The sequence below is a fragment of the Gigantopelta aegis genome, chromosome 15, assembly GCF_016097555.1.
Source record: "Gigantopelta aegis isolate Gae_Host chromosome 15, Gae_host_genome, whole genome shotgun sequence".
Classification (NCBI taxonomy): domain Eukaryota; kingdom Metazoa; phylum Mollusca; class Gastropoda; order Neomphalida; family Peltospiridae; genus Gigantopelta; species Gigantopelta aegis.
Window position 1 is genome coordinate 29770272 of NC_054713.1, and position 27309 is coordinate 29797580.

The 27309-nt window shown below is 36.8% G+C and overlaps 1 protein-coding gene across 1 annotated transcript; it reads left to right on the forward strand.

The window, feature by feature from the left end:
* LOC121390169 (lysophospholipid acyltransferase 5-like) lies at positions 1-26615 on the forward strand. Its single transcript, XM_041521920.1, has 13 exons — positions 1-171; positions 2123-2230; positions 6301-6407; positions 8249-8386; positions 9960-10067; positions 10720-10787; positions 15812-15920; positions 17326-17412; positions 18948-19114; positions 20913-21060; positions 22615-22773; positions 25036-25160; positions 25769-26615. The coding sequence occupies exons 1-13, from the start codon at positions 84-86 to the stop codon at positions 25794-25796; spliced, it is 1440 nt and encodes a 479-aa protein (XP_041377854.1). The 5' UTR covers positions 1-83; the 3' UTR covers positions 25797-26615.
* Positions 26616-27309: the final 694 nt, after the last annotated feature.

Here is a 27309-nt window from a genome sequence, read left to right on the forward strand (position 1 = left end):
TGGTCGAGTTTTGTGTTGTCAAAGACTTACTGACGAAACACTATTTATACGTTTTATTTCCTTATTACAGTGAATTGAGAAGCATGGTTCTTTCAAGAATAACTTCGTTTTTAGCCAGTACCATTGGAGCAGAGGAAATTGCTATCCGACTTCTGTTGTCCTTGTTGGCAGGTATTCCATAAGCTACGTTTATCAGTCACGTATTTTAATCGACATTGTTGCTGTTGGTGTATAGCCATAGTGCTTGCGTGTTTCGTGGTGACATTAATTCTCAGGTGGCTAGTGGTGTTGGAGTCCCTCTTAACAGTATAACGAAGTGCTGTATTATACTAAATATTGTTTGGCAATCGGTTGAGGAGCTGTGGGTTTATATTGATTTTCAGAGGTCAAATTTACTAAACCGAAGCCAAGGACCTGATGTGTAAATGTTTATCTTTACGAATGCCTGACATCATTAGCCTGTGAATGAGATCTTGATATCTGACAATACCGGTAACGGGATGCAGATGATTCGTCCACAGGTGATTCGTCCACTAATAAATTGTCCACTATTGAACTCGAGACGATTTGTCCACAACCAAAAATTGTTCTTGGACAATTCGTCCACTATAAAAAAAAATGTATTAGTTATTTACTGCATATTCCGTTCGTGGACTCAATAAATGTATGGACACTTTTTATTTGAGTAGAATATAGACACAGAGAAACATCACTGTCCATGTAAAATGCTAATCAGTCGAGCCTAGCCCTAAATCTTGTTGATTTTTTTTTTTTTTTAACCTCATTTTGAGCTAGGCAGGTGGTTTGTATTGTCACTTTATGCTGACAGTGGCATACAATGTAGCATCTGCAATAGCCTACCTTAAAACACAATGCCTGGTTTCATAAATCTGACAATATCACTAGAACTTTAATTTGATAATTTTTAAATTCATTTGTGACACTATACTTACATGTGGATGACTAGTATTTATAAATATAACAAGAAGAAACCCCACACCCCAAACCGAAACCAGGTTGACCTTGTGTTTAACTTTAAGATAAAGATGTCAGGTTTCTGACTCTAGCTGCTTGTACTAGTTGATAACATATAAGGTTAAAGAATGAACTTTGAAGTTGTACATATAATATATATGTACATGGCCGGGCTCAGTGGCGTCGTGGTTAGGCCATCGGTCTACAGGCTAGTAGGTACTGGGTTCGGATCCCAGTCGAGGCATGGGATTTTTAATCCAGATACCGACTACAAACCCTGAGTGAGTGCTCCACAAGGCTCAATGAGTAGGTGTAAACCACTTGCACTGACCAGTGATCCATAACTGGTTCAACAAACGCCGTGGTTTGTGCTATCCTGCCTGTGGAGAGCGCAAATAACAGATCCCTTCATATATGTACATGTGTACATCTCCTTAGTGCATTATACTGTGTGTATTAAAAACTATTGTTGTTCCACAATGGATTAAAAAATTAATCGATCTGCAATAAGCCTTATCTACAAATTTGTCCCAAGAAGAATAAAATTGTGATAGTTACTTGAGTACATAAAAACTTTGAATTACATATATTGATTAAAATTTAATTAAGTACTTGTAATCATAGTTTTGTTGACTTATAATTACAGACCTCAACATTCAAGGGGAGCTAGTACTCTAGCTATTACTTTAGCTCCCCATAGCATGTGAATTTATATATATGGTATCAGTATGGTAATATCTTAAATGGCTCCCCATAATCTAAGTTACAAGATCACTTAATCACTCCCCTCAATTTTGTTCACATGAAGTTTGAATTACATTTTTGGTAATTTATGTTTATTATTGTTATGTATAAAATTACAGTGTTAATACCAGTATTTGTGTGTCATTAGCCAACCTTTTTATTCGATTAAATTATACATGTACAAATTGTTTGCGCTTTATTCCTTCTCATCTGAACATGTAAGGAGTAGAATTTTTAATGCATGTCTCAGCATGTTTCTCAAGATATGAAGCCTGTTAATTTAAAATATTACAAAATCTATTGCTAGTACATATATATTGTGGACTTTAAAATATATTAAGAGTTTATACTTGTTTTTGAAAAAGATACATGTATGGATAAAATATTTAATTATCTTTTTCAGGTTATCCACTTGCTTTCTTCTACAGATCGATTTTGCACACACAAAGCGCGACCGTCAAACACATTTTTTTTACCATCAGTGGCCTCTTGGTTGGTTACTTTTGCTTTGGTAAATATTTTGTGTCATTTTTATAATTAATAATAATAATATGTTACAGACTTCTCATATACAGTGGAATTCCTCTAAAACGGACACATTCGGACAAAGTCTGGTTTTAAGAGGTATCCAGTTTAAACAGGTTCTCATCTGCACAGATATTTAAAAAGGGATCATGAAAAACGTCTGGTTTTGAGGGAATTCCAGTTTACAGAGGGTCTGGTATTGAGGGAATTCCAGTTTACAGAGGGTCTGGTTTTGAGAGAATTCCAATTTACAGAGGGTCTGGTTTTGAGAGAATTCCAGTTACAGAGGGTCCGTTTTTGAGAGGTTTCACTGTATATACTTTTATTATATGATTTACATTGTTAGCATTTTGTAGGCTTAATGGTTTACCATAATTTGTAAAGAGATATCTCTAAGTAGATTGGATTACGCTAAACCAACTATTATTACAAAGTTACTTCTCCAGGAATTGAAGTCAGATAAGAATGGTCGAAACCACATGTCAGAAAAGTTGAATATGGTACTTCGTTCTCCACAAAATAAGATTAAACAATGGTAACTCCTAAATTGTGTTTCTCAAATATAAAATATACATTTAATTGTCAATACTATTAGAACTTTGAATGAAGAGCAGTATCACTGGGTCTATGAAGAGTTTTATAGTCATGCAGGTCTCACCTTGCCCATTGCCAAATTAGCCAATTGCTAATTTTAATACCAAATAGCTACAACATTTAGGTATTGTATAATTTAGCCCTTATTTTTCAATCATGTTCAAAAAAATATTCTTCATATTTTAAAAAATTGGTTAAAAATTAATTCTTTCCAGTGTAAACACTACTAGTAGTAGTAATGACATGAATTATTATAAACTTCGTGAATGTGTTGCCAGGTGTGTGATTTGTGGTAACCTATATATGAGTTTCCACACACTATTCTTTTATTCAAGACCTCTTCCTTTCTATTTCCGTTGGTGCACCCCTGAATTCTTTACTGTTGTATTCTGTTTACTCTGCTCAAAGACTGACAAAAAATACTTATTTAACACAAGACCTTCATATTTAATGGAAACAGTTGTTTCAAGTAATGTATCAGTAGCATGTAGGCAAAGTCACAGAACCAAAAGTCCAGTGGACTATATATCTTATAACATTATTAAAGGGACAGACTCTAGTTTTTAAACACTAAGACATAATGTTCACCTAGACCCTAGTTTTTAAACACTAAGACATAATGTTCACCTAGACCCTAGTTTTTAAACACTAAGACATAATGTTCACCTAGACCCTAGTTTTTAAACACTAAGACATAATGTTCACCTAGACCCTAGTTTTTAAACACTAAGACATAATGTTCACCTAGACTCTAGTTAAACACTAAGACATAATGTTCACCTAGACTCTAGTTTTTAAACACTAAGACATAATGTTCACCTAGACCCTAGTTTTTAAACACTAAGACATAATGTTCACCTAGACCCTAGTTTTTAAACACTAAGACATAATGTTCACCTAGACTCTAGTTTTTAAACACTAAGACATAATGTTCACCTAGACCCTAGTTTTTAAACACTAAGACATAATGTTCACCTAGACTCTAGTTTTTAAACACTAAGACATAATGTTCACCTAGACCCTAGTTTTTAAACACTAAGACATAATGTTCACCTAGACTCTAGTTTTTAAACACTAAGACATAATGTTCACCTAGACCCTAGTTTTTAAACACTAAGACATAATGTTCACCTAGACCCTAGTTTTTAAACACTAAGACATAATGTTCACCTAGACCCTAGTTTTTAAACACTAAGACATAATGTTCACCTAGACTCTAGTTTTTAAACACTAAGACATAATGTTCACCTAGACTCTAGTTTTTAAACACTAAGACATAATGTTCACCTAGACCCTAGTTTTTAAACACTAAGACATAACCCTAGTTTTTAAACACTGAGACATAATGTTCACCTAGACTCTAGTTTTTAAACACTGAGACATAATGTTCACCTAGACCCTAGTTTTTAAACACTGAGACATAATGTTCACCTAGACCCTAGTTTTTAAACACTGAGACATAATGTTCACCTAGACCCTAGTTTTTAAACACTGAGACATAATGTTCACCTAGACTCTAGTTTTTAAACACTGAGACATAATGTTCACCTAGACCCTAGTTTTTAAACACTGAGACATAATGTTCACCTAGACTCTAGTTTTTAAACACTGAGACATAATGTTCACCTAGACCCTAGTTTTTAAACACTATGACATAATGTTCACCTAGACCCTAGTTTTTAAACACTAAGACATCATGTTCACCTAGACCCTAGTTTTTAAACACTAAGACATAATGTTCACCTAGACCCTAGTTTTTAAACACTAAGACATAATGTTCACCTAGACCCTAGTTTTTAAACACTAAGACATAATGTTCACCTAGACTCTACTTTCAACCCGTAAAAGTGGACACTAAGTTTGGTTAATTTACAAACATGTAACAAATTTGGATACAACAGAGTGAAACAAGAGTCTGTGACATTGAAATACCCTTAAAAATAGACAAAAACGTGACTCCATAATGGTTACTTCTCAGACGCATGTGCTTTTAAAAATATGGTAAAAATGCATATTGTGGTATTTGGAACACCAGGATAACCAGAAACACTTAGGTTGTACGGAAATGGATAATCTAAACAATAAAATCTAAGTAATGTTTGATTTCAGTGATCATAAACAGCGTTAATAGTGAAAAATATGCCTTAGTGTTTAAAAACTAGGGTACGGGTATGTCCCTTTAATCTACCATTATCATGGTTACTGAAAAAGAGTTTTTAATGAGGATGTGAATTTAGTAGGATCCTACGCTACTGCAAATCCCGGATTGTTGGTTGAAAGCATAATATTATGACATGAAATCACAAAATATTTATATTATACAATTTTACAATTCTGGTGAAATCCTTTAAAACAATTCCCAAATTCAGTGCCTGCAATGGGTTCCAATGGTGACAAGGCACAGAACTAAAGAATGCAAATAATACATTTTATTTAATAAATTAACATTTAACTTATTTTTTCAAACATTATCTGAATTTTTTTTTAATGTCTTATAAGATTATTAATAATTAAAACCTTAATACAAGAAAACACAATATCTCAATTTTTTTTAACATAAAATAGCAAACAGATATGAAAGTTCACGAAAGCATATAATGTACATTTCATCAATTATTGACCAATTATTGATCAGTTGGTGCAACTCTACTTTTTACTGTTTGATCAGTGCAGATAAAGCATGTGCAATCTTGTGTAATAAGCTCTTCCAAGTCTCTCTCTCACCCCCCCCTCTCTCTCTCTCTCTCTCTCTCTCTCTCTCTCTCTCTCTCTCTCTCTCTCTCTCTCTCCCCCTCTCTCTCTCCTCTCTCTCTCTCTCTCTCTCTCTCTCTCCCCTCTCTCTCTCCTCTCTCTCTCTCTCTCTCTCTCTCTCTCTCTCTCTCTCTCTCTCTCTCTCTCTCTCTCTCTCTCTCTCTCTCTCTCTCTCTCTCTCTCTCTCTCTCTCTCTCTCTCCCCCCTCTCTCTCTTTCTCTCTCTCCCCTCTCTTTCTCTCTCTCTCTCTCTCTCTCTCTCTCTCTCTCTCTCTCTCTCTCTCTCTCTCTCTCTCTCTCTCTCTCTCTCTCTCTCTCTCTCTCTCCTACACGCACATGCATCACACATGTACAATGGGAAAAACCCCACCTAGAAATATTAATTTAGTTTTGAAAACATTAAATTTATCAATGTCTTGTGAACATTATAGGCCTATGTTGACAGTCTATATACCCAGTTAATTCAGGCATTAATTTGTGCTGTTTTTGTGGGGGTTTTACGAGACCAACCGTCATAAATATAATTTATTATTTCTCATAATCTTCCAACCCAAAATTTGAAATTTGCCAAAAAAAAAGCACAGAATCGTGCTAAATTCACAGCCTGAATTGTATTTTGAAAGAAGAAAAGATATTTACATATTTTAGTTGTTCTGTATATACATGTATGTGTATCTATGATTTGATTACTAATGCTTCACATTTATTTCAGGCCCTCAGATTTTAAACCTTCTGGTCAACATTTCTGTTATCTATGTAATAATCCAGTTATCGCCCGGGACTCGGCTGTCTGTTTTCCTCGGATTTTCTTTTAATATGGTAAGCACGTGTGACAATTAAAAAATAGTTTTGCAGTGTTAGGGATATCCCACTATTAGTCATACTTAGGGGATGGGAGATAAATTTGTTTACTATACTTGTCATCCATGAAATAAGTTTTATGTAAAGCTAAGCACAGGGTCAAACTTACAGATGCCACTGATGGCAATTGGATTCGGTGACATATAAATTGACATAGGTTGGGAGCATTACCGATGGATGTGAGTTTTTTTAAAGTCATGTTTATTTTCAGCAAAAGTCACTTTCAAAAAATTTCCATTGGCAAGCTCAAAATTACTGTTGGTGGGCTGTTTCACCCAAGAATGTCCCGAGTCAGGCCCCCAAGCTTATCGGAGGTTGGACTCGGGATAGGCGTGTTCGAAACCCTAGTGGTATATGAGCATGTTAAACTAGTTACCTACCAACCTACATATCACCCATTAAAATGTTTTGCTGTTTGTCCTGATAATTTAATTTAATTGCATCATTCAGTGGCCTAAAAACCATCTAAGTTGAGATTTAATCAAGCAAATTTTCCAATTCCATGAGTTAAGGGACCCTGCTGAAAAAATCCTGGATACCTCCCTGTTTCCTGAAGTGGGATGTAGCCCAGTGGTAAAGCACATTCCTGATACGCAATTGGTCTAAGATTGCAATGCATCGGTGGTACATCAGGATATTTCTCATTCCAGCCATTACACCGGCCTCGGTGGCGTAGTGTTTAGGCCATCGGTCTACAGGCTGGTAGGTACTGGGTTTGGATCCCAGTCGAGGCATGGGATTTTTAATCCAGATACCGACTCCAAACCCTGAGTGAGTGCTCCGCAAGGCTCAATGGGTAGGTGTAAACCACTTGCACTGACCAGTGATCCATAACTGGTTCAACAAAGGCCATGGTTTGTGCTATCCTGCCTGTGGGAAGCGCAAATAAAAGATCCCTTGCTGCCTGTCGTAAAAGAGTAGCCTATGTGGCGACAGCGGGTTTCCTCTAAAAAAATCTGTGTGGTCCATAACCATATGTCTGACGCCATATAACCGTAAATAAAATGTGCTGAGTGCGTCGTTAAATAAAACACTTCTTTCTTTCTTTTTCCAGCCATTACACTGGTTTTGCATAATTATATATACTTACCATTTGTGACACTGAATAGCCGATGTGTATTTTTGTGCTGGAGTGTTGTTAAATATTCAATTGTTCGTTCGTTTATTCATTCGTTCCAGCCAGTGCTCCACAACTAGTTTAACAAATGCCTTAATGTGTATTATTATCTATGTGGAATGCTGCATATAAAGTATCCCCAGCTGCTAACTGGAAAGAGTTGTGTGGTGGCAGTGGGTTTCCTCCCTCAATATCTATGTGGTCCTTAACTACATGTCCGACACCGTACAACCGTAAATGTGTTGAATGCGTTATAAAAGTAAAACATTCCTTTCTTCCTTCCCTGTGTTACAGATCTGCTTAACAACTAAATATTTCACGTGTCTGTGTGTTCTTTTGTTTTGTAGCTGGGCGGGACGTAGCTCAGTGGTACAGCGCTCGCTCGATACGCGGTCAGTCTGGGATTGATCCCCGTCGGTGGGCCCATTGGGCTATTTCTCGTCACAGCCAGTGCACCATGACTGGTATATCAAAGGCCGTGGTATGTGCTATCCTGTCTGTGGGATGGTCCATATAAAAGATCCCTTGCTGCTAATTGGAAAGAGTAGTCCATGAAGTGGCGACAGCAGGTTTCCTCTCTTAGTATCTGTGTGGTCCTTAGCCATATGTCTGACGCTATATAACCGTAATTAAAATGTGTTGAGTGTGTCATTAAATAAAACATTTCTTTCTTGTTTTGTAGCTCTACCTTCTGATTGCATATTTCTCGGAACTAACCGACGGGTCGGTCTACAAGATCACATGGACGATACCGCACTGCGTTCTCACTCTCAGACTTACCGGGCTCGTGTTTGACCTGTATGATGGCCACAAAGATGAGGTAAATAAACAGTGATGTCATTAATAATAGACTGGAGCACAGTGATTTGTTAATCATTGGCTAGTCGATGTTTAGACATATAACACCAGGGCCCGTATTTTCAAAGCAATCTTAGTGCTACGAAATCTTAAAACCATTGTAGGTTGTGACATCACTACAGCACATGCCATAGTGACGTCATAGCTTGTGATTATTTTATGATTTCGTAGGCTAAGATTGCTTCGAAAATCCCAGCCCAGGTAACTTGGAAAAGTCAACATGTTTACCTGCATCTTTTCAAAACTTTCTGCAATTTTAACTGCATTTTATTTTATTTTTGACATAATAACTTGATTATTATTTTTTTAATGTAAACGATTCCATATGATGCATATATCTTAGATAAAGCTGACTACTGTAAATCAGGAAAATCATGTGTCATGATGTTATTCATTGAGACCGGTAAACCCCTAAAATGTGAATTTTTATAAATGTGTTGTCATTTGTTTTGTTCTTTGTCTTATTTTTTGTTTTGTCTTTTATCTTTTATTCTTACAATATGTCAGTTTCTTACATTGATAGTGGTTATTTTTGGTGTTTAAATAGTTTTGGATGGTGTGCTAATTCAGTTATGAAATAAAAGCATAACTTTAAATTTGAAGATTCTTGTTATCATCCATGAGTTATCTCCCCTTTTTACTGGACCACGTAGTATGAGGTTTTCTTTAATTAGTACACATACCCAGACGGAAACGATGGGGTGTGGGGAAGGCATCAGGAACAAAAAACATGCGTACAATGTACCTACATGTATGTATGCTTCCAAAAATGTAACGTATTGTTAAAAATAAAGTTTCTGTTAAAAATTTAAATTCTGTTTGTTTCATGGTGTAAACATATTGATAATTCCAGTTCTTAATTGTACAATGTAATATACTTGTTTTTATCATGGAGGGTTTTGGAAGCACCTATATCAGATAGTATGTGTGTGTGTTTGGGGGCGGGGGAGGTTGAAGGGTTGACAATATGATGGGATTTGTTAAACTTTCATTCATTCCCTCTCCCACCCTAAAAGGCAAACAACCATTTGGCCATTTATGGATGTGTGATTATGACTAAACAGAGTTGGAGAAGTCTTTAGAATTGTCAGAAATTCCAGATTTTTGTGTCACCTGAAAACTGGTTCTGTTCTTTTGAGAACGGCCTCAGTGGCACAGTGGTTAAGCCATCGGAATACAGGCTGGTAGGTACTGGGTTCGGATCCCAGTCAAGGCATGGGATTTTTAATTGTAATAAAAGATCCCTTGCTGCCTATCAAAAAAGAGTAACCTATGTGGCGACAGCGGGTTTCATCTAAAAAATGACCATATGTTTGACGTCCAATAGCCGATGATAAGATAAAAAATCAATATGCTCTAGTGGCATCGTTAAATAAAACAAATTTTACTTTTACTTTAGTTTGGTTCTTGTTCTTTGATGAAAGCCTCCCAATAACCTGACCTACTTGTTAAGACCAAACAAAGATTTCTGGAGTTTTTTGTCCCAGGACATTGACATCTCTGCTAAATGCAATTATAAACATTTTGTCTTGTAGCGAGAGTTGTCAGCAGACCAGAAGAAGACGGCCATTAAGCGGGTACCAAGTTTTCTGGAGATGACTGGACATTCTATGTTCTTTGGAGGTTGCCTTGTTGGACCTCAGGTAAATATCCATCTTCTTATGAAAAGCAAAGGAATTAGACCCTTATTTGTAAATTCCTTTCCTGGCTTATTCCTGGTCAAATACGGTATCACTTCACGTGTGTGTCTGTGTGCTTTCAATTTTGTGCATTTTTATAAAAATTGTTTTTAAAGTAATTTCTGATAGTTTCAAAGAAAGTACGGTCACTTTATAATAAAAAAAGAATTAGTCTTTAAAAATAGATACAAATCGTTTGCTAATCATTTTACATTTTACAACTGATCAGTTTAATAAAATTATTATTATTGGTCCAAAGCATTCACAAAATGAAAACCCTAAATACATCAGTTGCAAGTATATACATGTAATACATGTTTAATTTGTTGTCAGCTGCTGTTTTCAGTTTCAGCTGAAGTTGTATCTAGATTTGTTTTTAATTTCAATTTCCATTGGGGATGCATCTAGAATCTGTTAATTTCAATTTCCAAAGAGGATGTATCTAGATTCCATTAATTTCAGTTCCAGTGAGGATGTATTTAGATTTTGTTAATTTCAGTTTTAATGAGGTTGTATCTAGTACATTTTTGTTAATTTCAATTTTCAATGAGATTTATCTAGATTTTTGTTAATTTCAATTTTCAATGAGATGTATCTAGATTTTTTTAAATTTCAGTTTCCAATGAGGATGTATCTAGATTTTGTGCACAAGTTTGCTAAAGAACAAGAAGGACCCCCGGATAGGTAATTAGTTTTGTAGATGGATGTTAAGTCTTGGTTTTATCTATACCTCAAAATGGATAAAACACTCATCACTTTGCTGGCTTTTATAAAGATAATTTTTCCTAGGCCTTGCTACTGACCAAATTATACTAAATGCACCCCCAAAAATCGAACGCAAATCAAGCTTATTGTTAGTTTATAATTAGAATAGTTTTACTTAATTACAAACACTCAATTATATGAAATGAGAAACAGTATATCAAGCTGTATTTGCCATGTGTTGATCCATTTTTAGACGTAAAACTTTATTCTAGTTCAATCAACCAGTAGAAAGGTGCCAGAAATCTGTGCTAGAAAAAACGTCTACTAGCAAACATCGTCATTTAGGAGGTAGACGGTCGTTGATTACATTATTCCATAATGAAAGGTAGTAATCACGTAATATACTCTTCAAAAGAAGAAACGCAAAACCACATTGTCGTAACATTTGGAGAATTGATTTAATTATTGAATGGTGAGTCCGATAATTACCAAATGTTGCAGGATTGTTCACAATTCACTCTAGTCCATTGTGAGTAAGTGATAGGACACACCACCAAGGTCAAGGTCATCTGGAGTCAATACCGGGTGTGGCCTCCGCGTGTGTTGACAACTGCCTGGCACCGCCTGCCCATTGAAGCAACCAGAGTACGGATGACGTCCCGGGGGATGGTGGCCCACTCGGCCTGCAAGGCTGCTGCCAGCTCGGGCAGGGTCTGGGGCTGTGGTTGTCGCTGTCGGAGGCGTCGGTCCAACTCGTCCCATAGATGCTCAATTGGGTTCAAATCCGGTGATATCGATGGCCAAGGAAGGACATTAATGTTGTTGTTCTGTAGGAAAGCCGTTGTGAGACGTGCTGTGTGAGGCCTGGCGTTGTCATGTTGGAACACTGCGTTGGCATTGGCCATAACTGGAACGATGTGTGGCCGGAGGATCTGGTCAATGTAGCCCTGTGCATTCAGGTTGCCCTGCACGTGGACCAGGTCAGTTCTGCCAGTGTGTGTGTGTGACACCATGACACTACCCCCGCCGAATCTGTCCACTTCCTGCACGCAGTTTGCCGCATAACGTTCACCACGACGCCTATACACGCGACATCTTCCATCATGACGTCGGAGCAGAAATCGGGACTCGTCACTGAACCACACCTGTCTCCATCGCAGTTGAGGCCATTGTCGATGAATCTGGCACCACTGCAGTCGGTGTTGTGGTGTTAAGATGACACCTCGAACTGGACGTCTGGCACGAATTCCTACCTCACGTAGGCGGTTCCGTACGGTCTGGTCGGATATCCTGCGCAAACCTGGTATTGCTGCGGCTGTGGAGGTGGCAGTAGTCAATCGTTCCCGAAGGTGGCGTACCCGGATGTAGCGGTCCTGCCCGGGGGTAGTGACCCGTGGTCGACCGGATCTAGGGAGGTCACGTGTTGATCCAAAGTCATATTTTCACTGTAGTTCAGTTACAATGAAAATATAGTAATATATTTATATTTTTGTGAACAAGTTGATGATTCAGTTGTCTCTCTTGTAAATTATTAGTTTTGATTATTGTGGCCAGTGTCGCTACTTTTTATTTAAAGTTTGATGATTACTAATGCATCTGATCATATCTGAAAAATAAAAAAGTAAATTAAACAATTGTACCTATAAAAATGGATATGAAGTGCATTTCTGATCAAATATCTTAAAACTGACTGAATACGAAGATAAATAATGATATACAATGTCCTGTCATGGAGTTTAAGTTAAAGTTAAACTTGGCGTTCGATTTGTTTTGTTTTTGTGAGGGTTTTTTTAGGTTTGCTTTTTCAGATATGTTTGCACAGCAGTACAGTATTATTAAATAATTATTAATTTAATAAATAAATAAAGATAATTTTTATTCATATTTCTTTTAAAAATTCCATGGTCAAGTAAATTTTCAGCAAATGTTCAACTGGAAGAAATATATCATGGCGTTATGTGTTTTCGATAGGATATTGACAAAAAGTGAAAGATATTGTCAAAAATTAGGAAATATGTATACAATAAATAGACCATTTCATGGTGTGTTTTTAATACGATTTTTATGTCAACTCGTGATGTGTGAAAACCATATTTTCACTCAATTCTTCACATTTCATGAAAATATGGTTTTCACACATCACTCGTTGACATAACAATTGTATTCGAAAAAACCCCATGAAATAGCCTCTATATATAAATATGAAAAGATGGAGAAGGCAGATAGAATCACTAGAAAACAACACTACAGTACGCGACTCACCAACAAAGGCAACTAACCACCCATAGTTTGTTCCTGCAGCTAAAATTATTTGTAACAGCTTCTAGGGCCTGTAATTGGTTCATCCAGCAATTGGTGACATTTACATTTTACTGTGGCCAAACCAACAATCCACTCTCCGACCTCTCGGTAAAAGAATTGAGGGAGTGATTAATTGCTGTCCTAACTTAGATTATAGAAGCCATTTATGATGTTACTCGGAGTTTACCGTTTATGGGGAGCTATCATTCTCACTCTCATGAGACTAGTTCAAGGGAGTCACGTGTAGCTCCCCTTATCACGTCAGTTTATCTGGTATCAATATGGTAATTTATCATCCATTAGAGGCTTTTGTAGGAGATGTCGCTGGCACTGTAATTTGCGGTATCTTCTGCGATATTCTCCTAGGAGATATGGCTTCTTATAACACTCCATAGGTTTCAAAGAATTATTTATTATGGTCGCAAATGAAAAGAATGACAATGGATGATAAAAAGAATACACCCCCCCCCCCCCCCCCCACCTTTGTGTCTTATGATATCATAATTTATCAGCACTCGTTGATAAAAGTATGAAAATCCTCTGCAAGCCTCAGATTTTTTATCAACTCGTGCTGATAAATAGTGATATCATAAGACACTATAACTCAAGTGGCTCCCCGTAATCTAATTATGGATCACAATTAATCACTCCTCTCAGTTTTGTTCACATCAAGAGTATTTTTCTCGTGTATATTGAGCATTGATATTTAGTTCTATAGTATTGTAATTTTTTATACAAAAATTCACATACTAAGAGGAACTAAATTTCACTGTCCTTGAACTAGTCACATGGGAGTGGTGAAGAGCCAAAGTGATACCTCCCAGTAACCCACGAGATCTGCACTTACTGCAGTCAACAAGACTGGCCACCTACATCAGGTCATAGGGCTTTACATGCACATTCAGAGCAAGCTGTTGTAGCGCACGCCTGTCTTGGGCACAAGAGCCGGCCTAGGCCGGCTCCTCCATGCAGGACAGGAAAGGTTGGGGGGGGGGGGGGGGGGGGGGGGGGAGGAGGGACCGCCTGCACTGGTTGGTGCAAGTGAGCACCAGCTGCCCAACCGTGGTTGGTAGCAGCCACCTACATGTATGCCTAGATGTCTTTATTTCTTTTCTTCTTAACCTGACATCATACAGTGTCATATTCCCCCTATGTTAGTGGACTGGTATGATGTCAGACTAAGTATTTCTAAAAGAGAAATACGGTCCAAGTTTCTCCATTGTTTGTTTGTGTACCTAGTGATAGAAATAAGAAGAATGTTTCACCAGACAAATACATCTAGAAATTGACTTGTCCGACAATATTTTCACATGTCTAAATAAATAGGTTGTTTTATTCAAGTACAAGGATGGTGTTTTTCATTGCTCAAAAGGAAACGTCATTAAATATTTTTACTTGTCCACTGGACAACTACGAAGGTACATCTTGTTTGTCCAAGCAGATTTTCATTTGTCAGAACAAACAGATAAGTGCTTATTTCGAACACTGGTACTGTATGTGTGGTTTGTAAACATTGAGCCATCTCTTAACTTGTATATACTCAGACCCCATGTTTAAAGGGAGCTAACACAACTCCTCTGAGACTAGTTCAGGGAAATGTAAATTTTAGCTCCCCTTAGCATGTGAATTTGAAATCATTAAGTGCTACAAAATTATTAGTATGGTAATGTCTTAACTGGCTGTTCATGATCTAAGTTAAGGGAGTGATTAAATGTACAAGTACTACTTGAGTGTAAAATGTATACGGACTTAAGAAAAAAGTTTCTTTTTTATTTTATCAATAAATATTCGCATTTACCACCTTTGATTATTTTTTGTGACGCTAATGTCATCTACAAATGAACTATTGCTATACAATTTGTCATTGTTTTTATATCAGGTATCTGTGATAAGAAAGCTAAGTGATGATGTTTTGTAAGTAAACCACTTGCATGCGACAAAATATATATCATGGGTTGTTTTGGTGTATTTTGGGCCTGTGGCCTTAATATTGAATAAACTTGTTCTGTTGTTTGTTCTGTACTGGAGTGATTAAATTAATCATTCCCCTCATGGCGAGGTCTGACAAAGAAACAGCCCCCTATGTTGCGACGGATATGCAACCATTTTTTTCATTTGGCGCTTTAGACATTTCATAGTACCTAGTGTTTTCCCTAGGTTGTTTTAGCATGGTGCAGCACCATACCTCAATAGTCTAGCACCATCTTGCCTCAATCAGCACCATGCTGCCCTGAGATTAAACAAACCTTTTTCAGTAATTAATTCTGAAATTGACTTTATAAAATACCAAAAAATGTATTATTAATTAATAAAATATGCCTTTTATATCTTCTGCCATTCATTTATTAAAGCAAGTACCTAAATTACATTAATGTTTATTTTAATTACTTTTTGTGTATTTTTAATGAAAAACAAGTGCCCCAAAAATGGTGAAAATGCCCCAAAAGTGTTTGGTCCACCATGCCTTGCCTAATTTCTAGGGAAATCACTGGTACCTATATCAAAATTAAAAGTAGGTACCATGTGGCTCCTAGATGGAAAAGTTAACGTAGAGGTCTGAGAAAGCAAAAATAACTTGTAATTTTTAGCATGGTCAAAGCTAAAATATTCTGGACTAACAGAGTATAATCACAGCAGTAAGATCTGTGTGTATTAGCTGATAGCCGGCAGTAACAGTGATATATATGTATTGTTTTTTTCAGTGTGAATGCGGGTATTTCGAGGTTCCTCTATGGGATGTTATACGTCGCTCTATTCCAAATTGGAGTTTACTTCATACCTACAAATTACATGCTTTCTGATGATTTTATGGTAAGTATATGACATACATTGTAGTCTTTTGTAAATAAAAAGTACAGTACTTGTTTAATACACACATGTATTACTGTTCCAGTAGTGATCACCTGGGTATGTTGGGAGCTACCCAGATTATTAGTCCTCTATAGGTTTCATTGCCATCAGTCTGTCTGTCTGTCTGTCTGTCTGTCCATCTGTCCCATATTGTTTTCCAGACACTTTTTTTTCCACAATGCCTCGAATTATGAAGCTGAAATTTTGTATATAGCTTCAATATGTACTATTACAGATCAAGTTTGACTTTCATGGTGATTTCTGACACCATATAACCGTAAATAAAATGTGTTGAGTGCATCGTTAAACATTTCCTTCCTTCATGATGATTTTCCCATTTGTGCCAGAGTTATGGCCCTTGAACTTAGGAACTATGAAAGTTCGTTTTCCAAACCCTTTTTTAGCAGTGACAAAAGATATTGAGATGGAATTTTGTATATAGCTTTATCATGTACTGTTACAGATCAAGTTTAACTTTCATGTGGATTTGACCATTTTTTTCAGAGTTATGGCCCTTGCATTTATGAGATATGCAAATATTTTGGGTCCGGTAGGAGACATGTATTGCTTTAGCCTGTTTATACATTTCATGATCTTAGGCTAAGTAAAAACAGATTTCTCTGATGTTGTTGGGGGTGGTTTTTTTTTTGTTTGTTTTGTTTTTTCATATTCTAAGCTTCATTGTGACTATGAGCAAATATGTATTATTAATTATGAGAAGATGTAATATAAACAAGTTTATAATAGGAAAACTTACATGGTTATTTTTACTTTGAAAAAAAGATAAGAAGGATGATATGCGTATTTTGAGTGTGTTTATGAACATGTTAATATATAGACAAAATAAATTTTTAAAATTTGCTCTTTTTATCTTTCTAAAAAATGTATAAAAAATGCAACGGCGAGACGTACCCCAGTGGTAAAACGCTTGCTTGATGCGCGGTCGATATGGGATCAATCTGTGTCAGTGGGCCCATTGGGCTATTTCTCGCTCTAGCCAGAGTACCACAAGGCCATGGTATGTGCTATCCTGTCTATGGGATGGTGCATATAAAAAATTCCTTACTGCTAATCGAAAAGAGTAGCCCATGAAGTGGCGACAGCAGGTTTCCTCTAAATATCTGTGTGGCCCTTAACCATATGTCCGACGCCATATAACCAAAATAAAATGTGTTAAGTTCGTCGTTAAATAAACCATTTCCTTCCTTCTAAAAAAAGCAAGTAGATTTATTTTTAATTATAATATATAATGTAAGATGTTGGTCATATTATTAGCATTGTACTTCACCTCCAGAGACCAAGTATAGATTGGAAGAGTACATTAACATAAATTGTTTACTGATGGAGACTTTTATTTGCTTTGCAGGAATTAGGATATCTTAGTCGATGTGCCTATGTCCTTATTTGGGGAAAAGTGTTGATTACTAAGTACATTGGTACCTGGTTGTTAGCTGTAAGTATTGCTTAATATTTGATATTAATACATTGTGTTGCTTACTTCTTGATCCTAAGTCACTCATCCATTTGTAGGAATCTTCTTGTTTGAATTGTGAAATTACTGCTTTTTATGAAACAAAAAATTCAGTACCTATATCTCTAGACACAATTTGAACCAGTGGTTGTGAAAGACCGGCCTCGGTGGCGTCGTGGTTAGGCCATCAGTCTACAGGCTGGTAGGTACTGGGTTTGGATCCCAGTCGAGGCATGGGATTTTTAATCCAGATACCGACTCCCAAACCCTAAGTGAGTGTTCCGCAAGGCTCAATGGGTAGGTGTAAACCACTGGCACCGACCAGTGATTCATAACTGGTTCAACAAAGGCCATGGTTTGTGCTATCCTGCCTGTGGGAAGTACAAATAAAAGATCCCTTGCTGCTAATCGGAAAGCTGGTTTCCTCTCAGAATGTGTGGTCCTTAACCATATGTCTGACGCCATATAACCGTAAATAAAATGTGTTGAGTGCGTCGTTATATAAAAGATTTCTTTCTTTCTTTGATTGTGAAAGAGTTCATTACTGCATTGCATTAGTTACTAATGGGAGGTGGGGAAGAGTTAGCTCAGTTGGTTGAGTGCTTGCTTGAGGTGCTTGTGCTGCAGAATCGAATCACCTTGGTGAATCCATTCAAGTGGGGGTTTTTTCCATCCCAACCAATGCACCATAACTGGACAAAGTCCATGATATTTGCTTTCCTGTCTTTGGGACAGCTAATGCATATAAAAGATCCCTTACTACTATTTAAGAAATGTAGCAAGTTTCCTCTCTAAGACCTGATGTCAAAATTACCAAATGTTTGTCATCCAATAGCCAATGATTAATAAATCAGTGTGCTCTAGTGGTGTTGTTAAACAAAACAAACTTTAGTTATTTGGCAATTTCCACTAACAGCTATGTTAGCAAAAATTTACTATTACATTATTTCAGTATAGGACTTCCAGAAAATTGTTTAGAGGGGTTGTGTTCCAATGAATACAAAAAATATATGTTTGAAAAGAAGGTAGCTTTTAGTTGATAAAGACTGGAGACATATTTCATTTTATTATCCACATAGTTCAAGATATTCAGGGAAATATAACCAGTATGACCCACGTGTGTCGTAATGATTTCACGTGCACATCGAATGACATAATTTTGTGAAGTGACGTCATAACTTAATGCGGCGTTCACAGTGTAACAACTTAATCAAAATGACATCACTTAAGGAAAATGACGTTGTTTCGTCGTCTCTTTTTAGTTACGTTTGAAATGTTTTGACAAAGTCCTAGCTTGCTATTCACGAAAATAATATTTTCGATAATGTGGATAATAAAGAAATTATTACACTCGCGTGTGAGTTGTACTGATTTTACGAAACTCGTGTCAGGATTGATGTATTACCCTCGCTCTTGCTCGGGTAATACAATGATCCTGACACTTGTTTCGTAAAATCAGTACGACACACAAGCTCGAATAATAATCTATATATTTTTCTCCCATATTGTTTCTACAGGAAGGTAGTATTATTATTACTGGTTTGAGTTACAATGGAACCGATGAAAATGGCAACGCCCTGTGGGACGGGTGTACGAATGTGAAGTTAAGAAAACTCGAAGAAGCTTCGTCTTTCAGGAAATTGATTGAGGCATTCAACCACAACACGAACAGCTGGATGTCCAAGTAGGCGTTATGTTTGTGTTAATCACACTGTTCATACGGTAGGCGTGATGTTTGTGTTAATCACACTGTTCATATGGTAGGCACAATGTTTGTGTTAATCACACCATTTATAGGGTTCATGCAGTAGGCACATTGTTTGTTAATCACACCATTTATAGGGTTCATACGGTAGGCACAATGTTTGTTAATCACACCATTTATAGGGTTCATACGGTAGGCACAATGTTTGTGTTAATCACACCATTTATAGGGTTCATACGGTAGGCACATTGTTTGTGTTAATCTCACCATTTATAGGGTTCATACGGTAGGCACATTGTTTGTGTTAATCACACCATTTATAGGGTTCATGCAGTAGGCACAATGTTTGTTAATCACACCATTTATAGGGTTCATACGGTAGGCACAATGTTTGTTAATCACACCATTTATAGGGTTCATACGGTAGGCACAATGTTTGTGTTAATCACACCATTTATAGGGTTCATGCAGTAGGCACATTGTTTGTTAATCACACCATTTATAGGGTTCATACGGTAGGCACAATGTTTGTTAATCACACCATTTATAGGGTTCATGCAGTAGGCACAATGTTTGTTAATCACACCATTTATAGGGTTCATACGGTAGGCACATTGTTTGTGTTAATCACACCATTTATAGGGTTCATACGGTAGGCACATTGTTTGTGTTAATCACACCATTTATAGGGTTCATGCAGTAGGCACAATGTTTGTTAATCACACCATTTATAGGGTTCATACGGTAGGCACAATGTTTGTTAATCACACCATTTATAGGGTTCATACGGTAGGCACAATGTTTGTGTTAATCACACCATTTATAGGGTTCATGCAGTAGGCACATTGTTTGTGTTAATCACACCATTTATAGGGTTCATGCAGTAGGCACATTGTTTGTGTTAATCACACCATTTATAGGGTTCATACGGTAGGCACAATGTTTGTTAATCACACCATTTATAGGGTTCATACGGTAGGCACAATGTTTGTGTTAATCTCACCATTTATAGGGTTCATACGGTAGGCACAATGTTTGTGTTAATCTCACCATTTATAGGGTTCATACGGTAGGCACAATGTTTGTGTTAATCACACCATTTATAGGGTTCATACGGTAGGCACAATGTTTGTGTTAATCTCACCATTTATAGGGTTCATACGGTAGGCACAATGTTTGTGTTAATCACACCATTTATAGGGTTCATACGGTAGGCACAATGTTTGTTAATCACACCATTTATAGGGTTCATACGGTAGGCACAATGTTTGTGTTAATCACACCATTTATAGGGTTCATGCAGTAGGCACATTGTTTGTGTTAATCACACCATTTATAGGGTTCATACGGTAGGCACAATGTTTGTGTTAATCTCACCATTTATAGGGTTCATACGGTAGGCACAATGTTTGTGTTAATCACACCATTCACAGGGTTCATACGGTAGGCACAATGTTTGTGTTAATCACACCATTCACAGGGTTCATACGGTAGGCGCAATGTTTGTGTTAATCACACCATACAGGGATTCATATGGTAGGCGCAATGTTTGTGTTTACAGGCCCTAATCTACAATTAAAAAAAGTAGAAGTGACTTCTCCCTTCCCAGGAGAAAGTGGAGAAATTAGATTAAAAATAGGCGAAGTGAACATTTATTGGTACCTTTTGTAATGCGTTCGTAATATATACCTTTCTTTTCCACATGTTAAACACTAAATAGCTGTAGTTTAAAATGTACCACGGTGTTTTTAAACCAACATTTCTCTCTTTGTTTCAGATATATATTCAAGCGGCTGCGTTTCCTGGGCAACAAGAACTTGTCTCACTGTTTAACGCTGCTGTTTCTAGCCGTGTGGCACGGCGTCCATTCCGGATACTACATGTGTTTCTTTCTCGAATTCTTTATGTCCAGCACAGAGGCTCAGGTGTGTATTAATATTGTCTGTCTGTCTGTCTGTCTGACTTTCAATCCATCTATCTGTCTGATGCTGTCCATCCTGTCTGTCGTTTTGGGTGGTTCGTTGGTTGGTGTGTGTGTGTTTCTATCAAATATTGTCTTGTTTGTCCATCTCCGTCTGTCCATCTGTGTCTGTCTGCCTGCCTGCCTGCCTGCCTGCCTATATGTCTGTCTGTTTGTCAGTCTATCTGTGTTCGTCCGTCTCTAATCTGTCGGTCTGCTTATCTGTCTCTGTCCATCTATAGGGGTGAGATGTAGTTCAATGGTAAAGCACTCGCTTGATGTGTGGTCAGTTTGGGATCGATCCCAGACAGTGGGCCCACTGGGTTATTTCTCGCTCCAGCTAATGTACATCAAAGGCCGTGGTATGTGCTATCCTGTCTATGGGATGGTGCATATAAAAGATCCCTTGCTGCTAATCGAAAAGAGTAGCCCATGAAGTGGCGACAGTGTGTTTCCTTCCTCAGTGTCTGTGTGGTCCTTAACCATGTCTGATGCCATATAACCGTAAATAAAATGTGTTGAGTGTGTCGTTAAATAAAACATTTCCTTCCTTCTGTCCATCTATTTGTCTTGTTCTGTCCATCCTTTCAGTCGTTTTGGATGGTTGGTTGGTTGTGTGCGTGTGTCTATCAAATCTGTCCGTTCATCTGTCTGTCTAGTTTACCTACACCTACTGTAATAAAATGTTTCATTCCCCCATTGCTCGTGCAAGATGTGTTTATGTTTGCATAACCCATTTTTAGTCCCTCACCAGTTCAACCAGAGGGAACTATAGGTTTCATATACGGTCTGTTTGTCCATCTGTCCATCTGTCCTACATAGTTTTCCAAATGTTTTCCTGCAATGCCTCTAGATATGTGGCAGATCAAAGTTGACTTTTATGGTGATTTATCCATTTTTCGACAGTATTATGGCTTTTGAATTAGGAAATGTTTTTGGCCCTGGTAGGGGACATGTATTGCTTTAGCAGTACTCTCAGAATGCTTGTTTCTTTGCACGTTAAATTTAGGACATTATTTACTGTCTTAAAGGGTTATACAAAACGAAATGGGCTGCCTATAACTTTTTGATATAGCTCACAATTTTATTGTAGGTTGTATATCAGCTCGTGTAACAATGTTGTTTAGTTACCATAACACTGATGGTTTTTAGTCCTCTACCTGTCCCAACTGGAGGCGACTATAGGTTTCATGTCCTTCCATCCGTCTATCTTTCTGTCTGTTCATCCGTCTCCCACATATTTTTTCGGATTTATTTTTTTACAATACCTTGAGATATTGGGCTGAAATTTTGTGTATATCTCTGTCACATACTATTACAGATAAAGTTTAAGGGTCGTGGCAATTTACCCATTTTTCACAGTTACATACTTGTATCGTCCTTGAGTACAAGAGATATAAAAATGTGTTGGGCTTGGTAGGGGACATGTATTGGAGATATAAAAAAATGTTGGGCCTGGTAGGGGACATGTATTGCTTTGGCAGTAGTCTCACAATGCTTGTTTTGTTTATCATTTCAGATTACATCTATCATGGAGCGTGTACCAAGTATAGCGAGAATAGTGAACTATCCTCATTTACAGTTTCCAGTATTTATAGTGTGCAAAGTCTTCACGCAGTATTCCTGGTCCTACGCTCTCATCAGCTTTGGACTTCTCAAGTGGAATAACTGGGTTAAGGTATTTGTTCATGAAAAATTTATTAAAGGCCGTGGTATGTGCTATCCTGTCTGTGGGATGGTGCATATAAAAGATCCCTTGCTACTAATTTAGCAGGTTTCCTTTCTTAAAGGAAGGGACAATCAAGGCATTTGACCTGGTATGCATATTCAACAATATATAATGCACATTATTGCTTAATATCAACAAGTATAATCGTATAGTTAATTATTAAAACGGTTAAATGTGACGGATATTAGATATAACGGGCGCAGCCATTTTGTATCATCCCAGTGAATATGCCCTTTGGCGAGCTGGTGGTTACGTAATACCTAACCAGTCACGTCGGGAATTAGTCTTCGAACTGAAGAAACAAAACATACCTGATTTTTGCGGATGCATCGCAATATTCTGTAATAATAGTCGCCCCAGTAAGCCAGCAACAATTATATATTATGTTTAATACAAAATAAACCACCATTGTCAAAATAACTATTATGGTTTATACATAAATTAACCCACATACTGAAATAATAATCGGAGTGTTTTCTTAGTTAATTGGTCTTTTATTTCCGTGGCCTGTACCTGTGGTTCCTGATTGGCAGGTGTATATTTAGACAGTCCCTAAACACTGTGTCTAGACACACTAAAAAGACGTGCCTCTTTTATTAAGATCACAGGGTATGGTGTGTTAACCGTACAGACACCCCTCTAATCGTAATCATCAGCCATCCTGTTTTATTACTGTAAGTAATTATGTAAAACCCTTGATTAAGTAGACTTTACCATCTAAAATCACAAAACTGACCAATTACGTAGTCCCAAAGATAAAAAAATTATCACTTTGGTATTGTGAGTGGTCGTAGCATACCAATAGGCCTAATAATATGCATTTTCTTCTTTGGATTTTTAAAAAATGAAAAATACTATAACTCCATTTCGTTCTATGATGCAAATTGAAATATATTTAGTTAAATAGTTTAGTATACTATCAAGTCATTTATGTTGTTTTACAAGTCAGGTTGATGAAAGCGAAGCGCCTTGTCGTAAATTAGAGCGTTTGTTTACACTGTGCATAGAGCAGATGGACGGAGCTGACATCACTTCGCCCCAAGCTATACCACCGGACGTCACAAAAACGAAACAAAATGGCTGCCCCCAGTTAGCAGAAATAATCATGTTTTTTTTATTAACTCTAAAATTACACACGTTTTTCATTTGTTAATGTAGCAGTTTCCTTTCTTAAACTATATGTCAGAGTAACCAAATGTTTGATATCCAATAGCCGATAATTAATAAATGAGTGTGCTTTAGTGTTGTCGTTAAACAAAACAAACTAACTTTTTCGCTGAGAATTAATAAATCAATGTGCTCTAGTGGATATGAATAAAAAAAAAAATTTGCAAACTGAATTGGCAAATAACAGATAATCATTATAATTAAAGGGTGTATACTACCAAATCAAATCCCATAGATGACAATAGTAGCATATGTGGCGAAAACTCCTACCTGCAGCGTATCAATCAACATAAACGCCACGGATATAAATACTACCACCCTTCACCCTTAAAGTGAATCAGAAAAAATTGGGGGTCAAGCTGCTCATTTCTGAGATAACAGGTAGCGTCTATGACTACCCTAGTTCCGCACAAAATTCGAGTACTTTTGTTTACAGGTACCCCATACATGTTTCAAGCACAAGGCTACTTGACACAGTGGTGCTAGATGAAATAAAACTGCATACATTTTTTGCCCAGATGAAACTAATTATTTTTACAACCAACACACTCACATTTATCACCAATCACAGGACTTGTGGTGTTCACTTCTCTATCAGAAGTTGGGTGCACCTCGAACTTTGACCCAGCCGGAGTTATTTGGTTTAGTATTACCTATAGTTAAAACTTTCTTGCTGATAATGACACCAAAAGTTGACTTTTAATTTTGAATAACTTTTTGGTTCATAAACAATAATGCTTAACAACACAAAATACGAATATAAAGTGATGTCATTAGATATTATGTTCCCTGACAACATTATTTTTACGTTCATCAAGAAATGAACAAACTCGCATTGATTTTTCATTTTAAATAATTTTTTGGTTCAAAAACAACAACGCTCAGTAAACACAAAGTACCAGTGTAAAGTGATGTCATCGGATACGATGTTCCCTGATGTTATTTTCATGTTCGTAGAGAAATGAATGAGCTCATGTTGCTACGGCTGGACCGGACATTTAATTATAGCTCACTTTAACCTTTTTGTTGTATTTTATTTCCAAGGTGCACACATCCTTGTACTTCAATGGCCACATCATCTTCCTGGGCTGGCCTTTAGTTTACTTTTTGCTCAACAAATACGTCATACCTAGGAAATCTGCTGTCAATGGAATTCAGGGCACACACATGTAAGTATAAAATTACTGGTGTTTTCCCTAGTTGTCTCTCTCTCTTTCCCCTCCCTCCCTGTCTGTCTGTCTGTCTGTCTCAACCAAGAGTCCAAATAGCTGAGGTGTCTTTAAACAAAGATTTCTTTCTTTTCCTCTGCTGTTTGTAATCTCTCCCTCCCTCCCTCTCTCTCTCTCTCTCTCTCTCTCTCTCTCTCTCTCTCTCTCTCTCTCTCTCTCTCTCTCTCTCTCTCTCTCTCTCTCTCTCTCTCTCCCCTCCCTCCCTCCCTCCCTCCCTCTCTATATCTATCTATCTATCTATCTATCTTCTCTCTCTCTCTCTCTCTCTCTCTCTCTCTCTCTCTCTCTCTCTCTCTCTCTCTCTCTCTCTCTCTCTCTCTCTCTCTCTCTCTCTCCCTGTCTCTGTCTCTGTCTCTGTCTCTGTCTCTCTGTCTCTCTGTCGCTGTCTGTCTGTCTCTCAGCCACAAAAGTCCAAATAGCTGAATTGTCATTAAAAAAAGATTTCTTTCTTTTCCTCTGCTGTTTTCAATCATTTTTATTTGCTAAACTATACTTTGTTTATTTGAATGCATTTGATATAAAACATTTTATTTATTAATTTTTTTCAGATCAGAAAAAGAGACGAAACAATCATGAAGATCGGGTTTAGTCATACAGTGTTATTGTTATTTTATATATATTCCATTGAGAGGATGTGCCTTTTGCACAGTGTTGTAGTGAGTGACAGTGGCACCTCAATTGATCGATTCTCTATGATTTTTGCACATTATTGCATTTCTGATGGATCACTGACCAGAGAAACATTTACAATCAGTAAACAAGACTTAATTCATGACAATATGTCTGATGATCATTAGAAAACAAAGATGAGAAATATTTATAATGTTTTTTCTTTCATCCCTAGCCTGACCTCAAACCTATGGCATTTCCTTATGTTCCACAAGACTCGTCTGATCATCCCAACAGCCAATGAAATGGCTAAAATCTTCCAAATGAACCCTGGGAAAGAAAGAAGTTACTGTCACATGACTAGAACAGTAAGCTAAGGGTTCACTGGAAAACGTTAGCCATTTTTTGATTGGCTGTTGGGATGTTCAGACCAGTCTAATGGATTAGGCATAAGTTGGAAGTCAGGTTAAATATTCATGAACAGAAAACGTTTCAAGTGTTTTTTACTCTTTTTTTCTTTTTCTTTGTCTGTAGTAAGGGTAGAACCTTACATGGCCAAGAGATTTATGAACAATATTTGTTTATGATCATTGTATAAAATTGTCTGTTTTTTGCTACTGTACATAATTTCGTTCACCTTTTCTTTCTTTTTTAACATACTAAAAAAAGTATAATAAAAACATGTCATGTCTGTCACTAACAGAAATAATATCGTGGGCTGGAATAAAAAGCAGATTCCTGTTTTTCAAGCCCGGTAATCATTGGTAAATAAACTGAGAAACATTCTGTGATTGTTTTAAAATTGCTGGACATAAATGTTTGGATTTACCATTTTAAAATTGCTGGACATAAATGTTTGGATTTGCCATTTTAAAATTGCTGGACATAAATGTTTTGACTGTTGTTTTTTTAACGACAGATCCTGGAATGGCCAAGTTAGTCTAAGAAATAATGAGGTTAATCTTTAGTGTCCAGGTTAGTGATCTGGATAAAATTGAAATTTCTCTTGCGCATATTGTTGTTAATATTATTAGTCTGGATTGAGATGTTGAATATCCAGACTATGATTTTAGATATTTACTGTCTTTTGTATGCAAAATTAAGATCAGCACATTTAAGTACGGTACTATGCAGGTATCTCGAAATTTAAAGCATTTGAACTGATTAATGCCTGAATGAAAGTTTTGGAGAATGTTTTTTTTTTATCTCTTGTAACAGAAGCGATTGATTGATTTAAAAAAAGAAGTTCTTTTCATATTTATTTTTAATATTATTAATTAAAAATTAAGAATACATTCCTAAATTCACATAAAAATACTTTTCAGGATAATTCAGGGCAATAACTATCATTATTGAGTAAGTCATTGATTAAAAAAGGTCCATGTCTGGTTTTCAAGTGTACATTCATATAATAAATCTTTATATATTTTTTTATTTAAAAAACCCCCCAAAAATTAAAAAAACCTACATAAATGTGTTT

Coding starts and splice junctions, on each gene's coding strand:
- LOC121390169 (XM_041521920.1), top strand. CDS start 84: ATGGTTCTTTCAAGAATAACTTCGTTTTTAGCCAGTACCATTGGAGCA. Junction 15,921..17,325: donor TGCTTTCTGATGATTTTATG/GTAAGTATATGA, acceptor TTTGCTTTGCAG/GAATTAGGATATCTTAGTCG. Junction 21,061..22,614: donor TGTCCAGCACAGAGGCTCAG/GTGTGTATTAAT, acceptor TTATCATTTCAG/ATTACATCTATCATGGAGCG.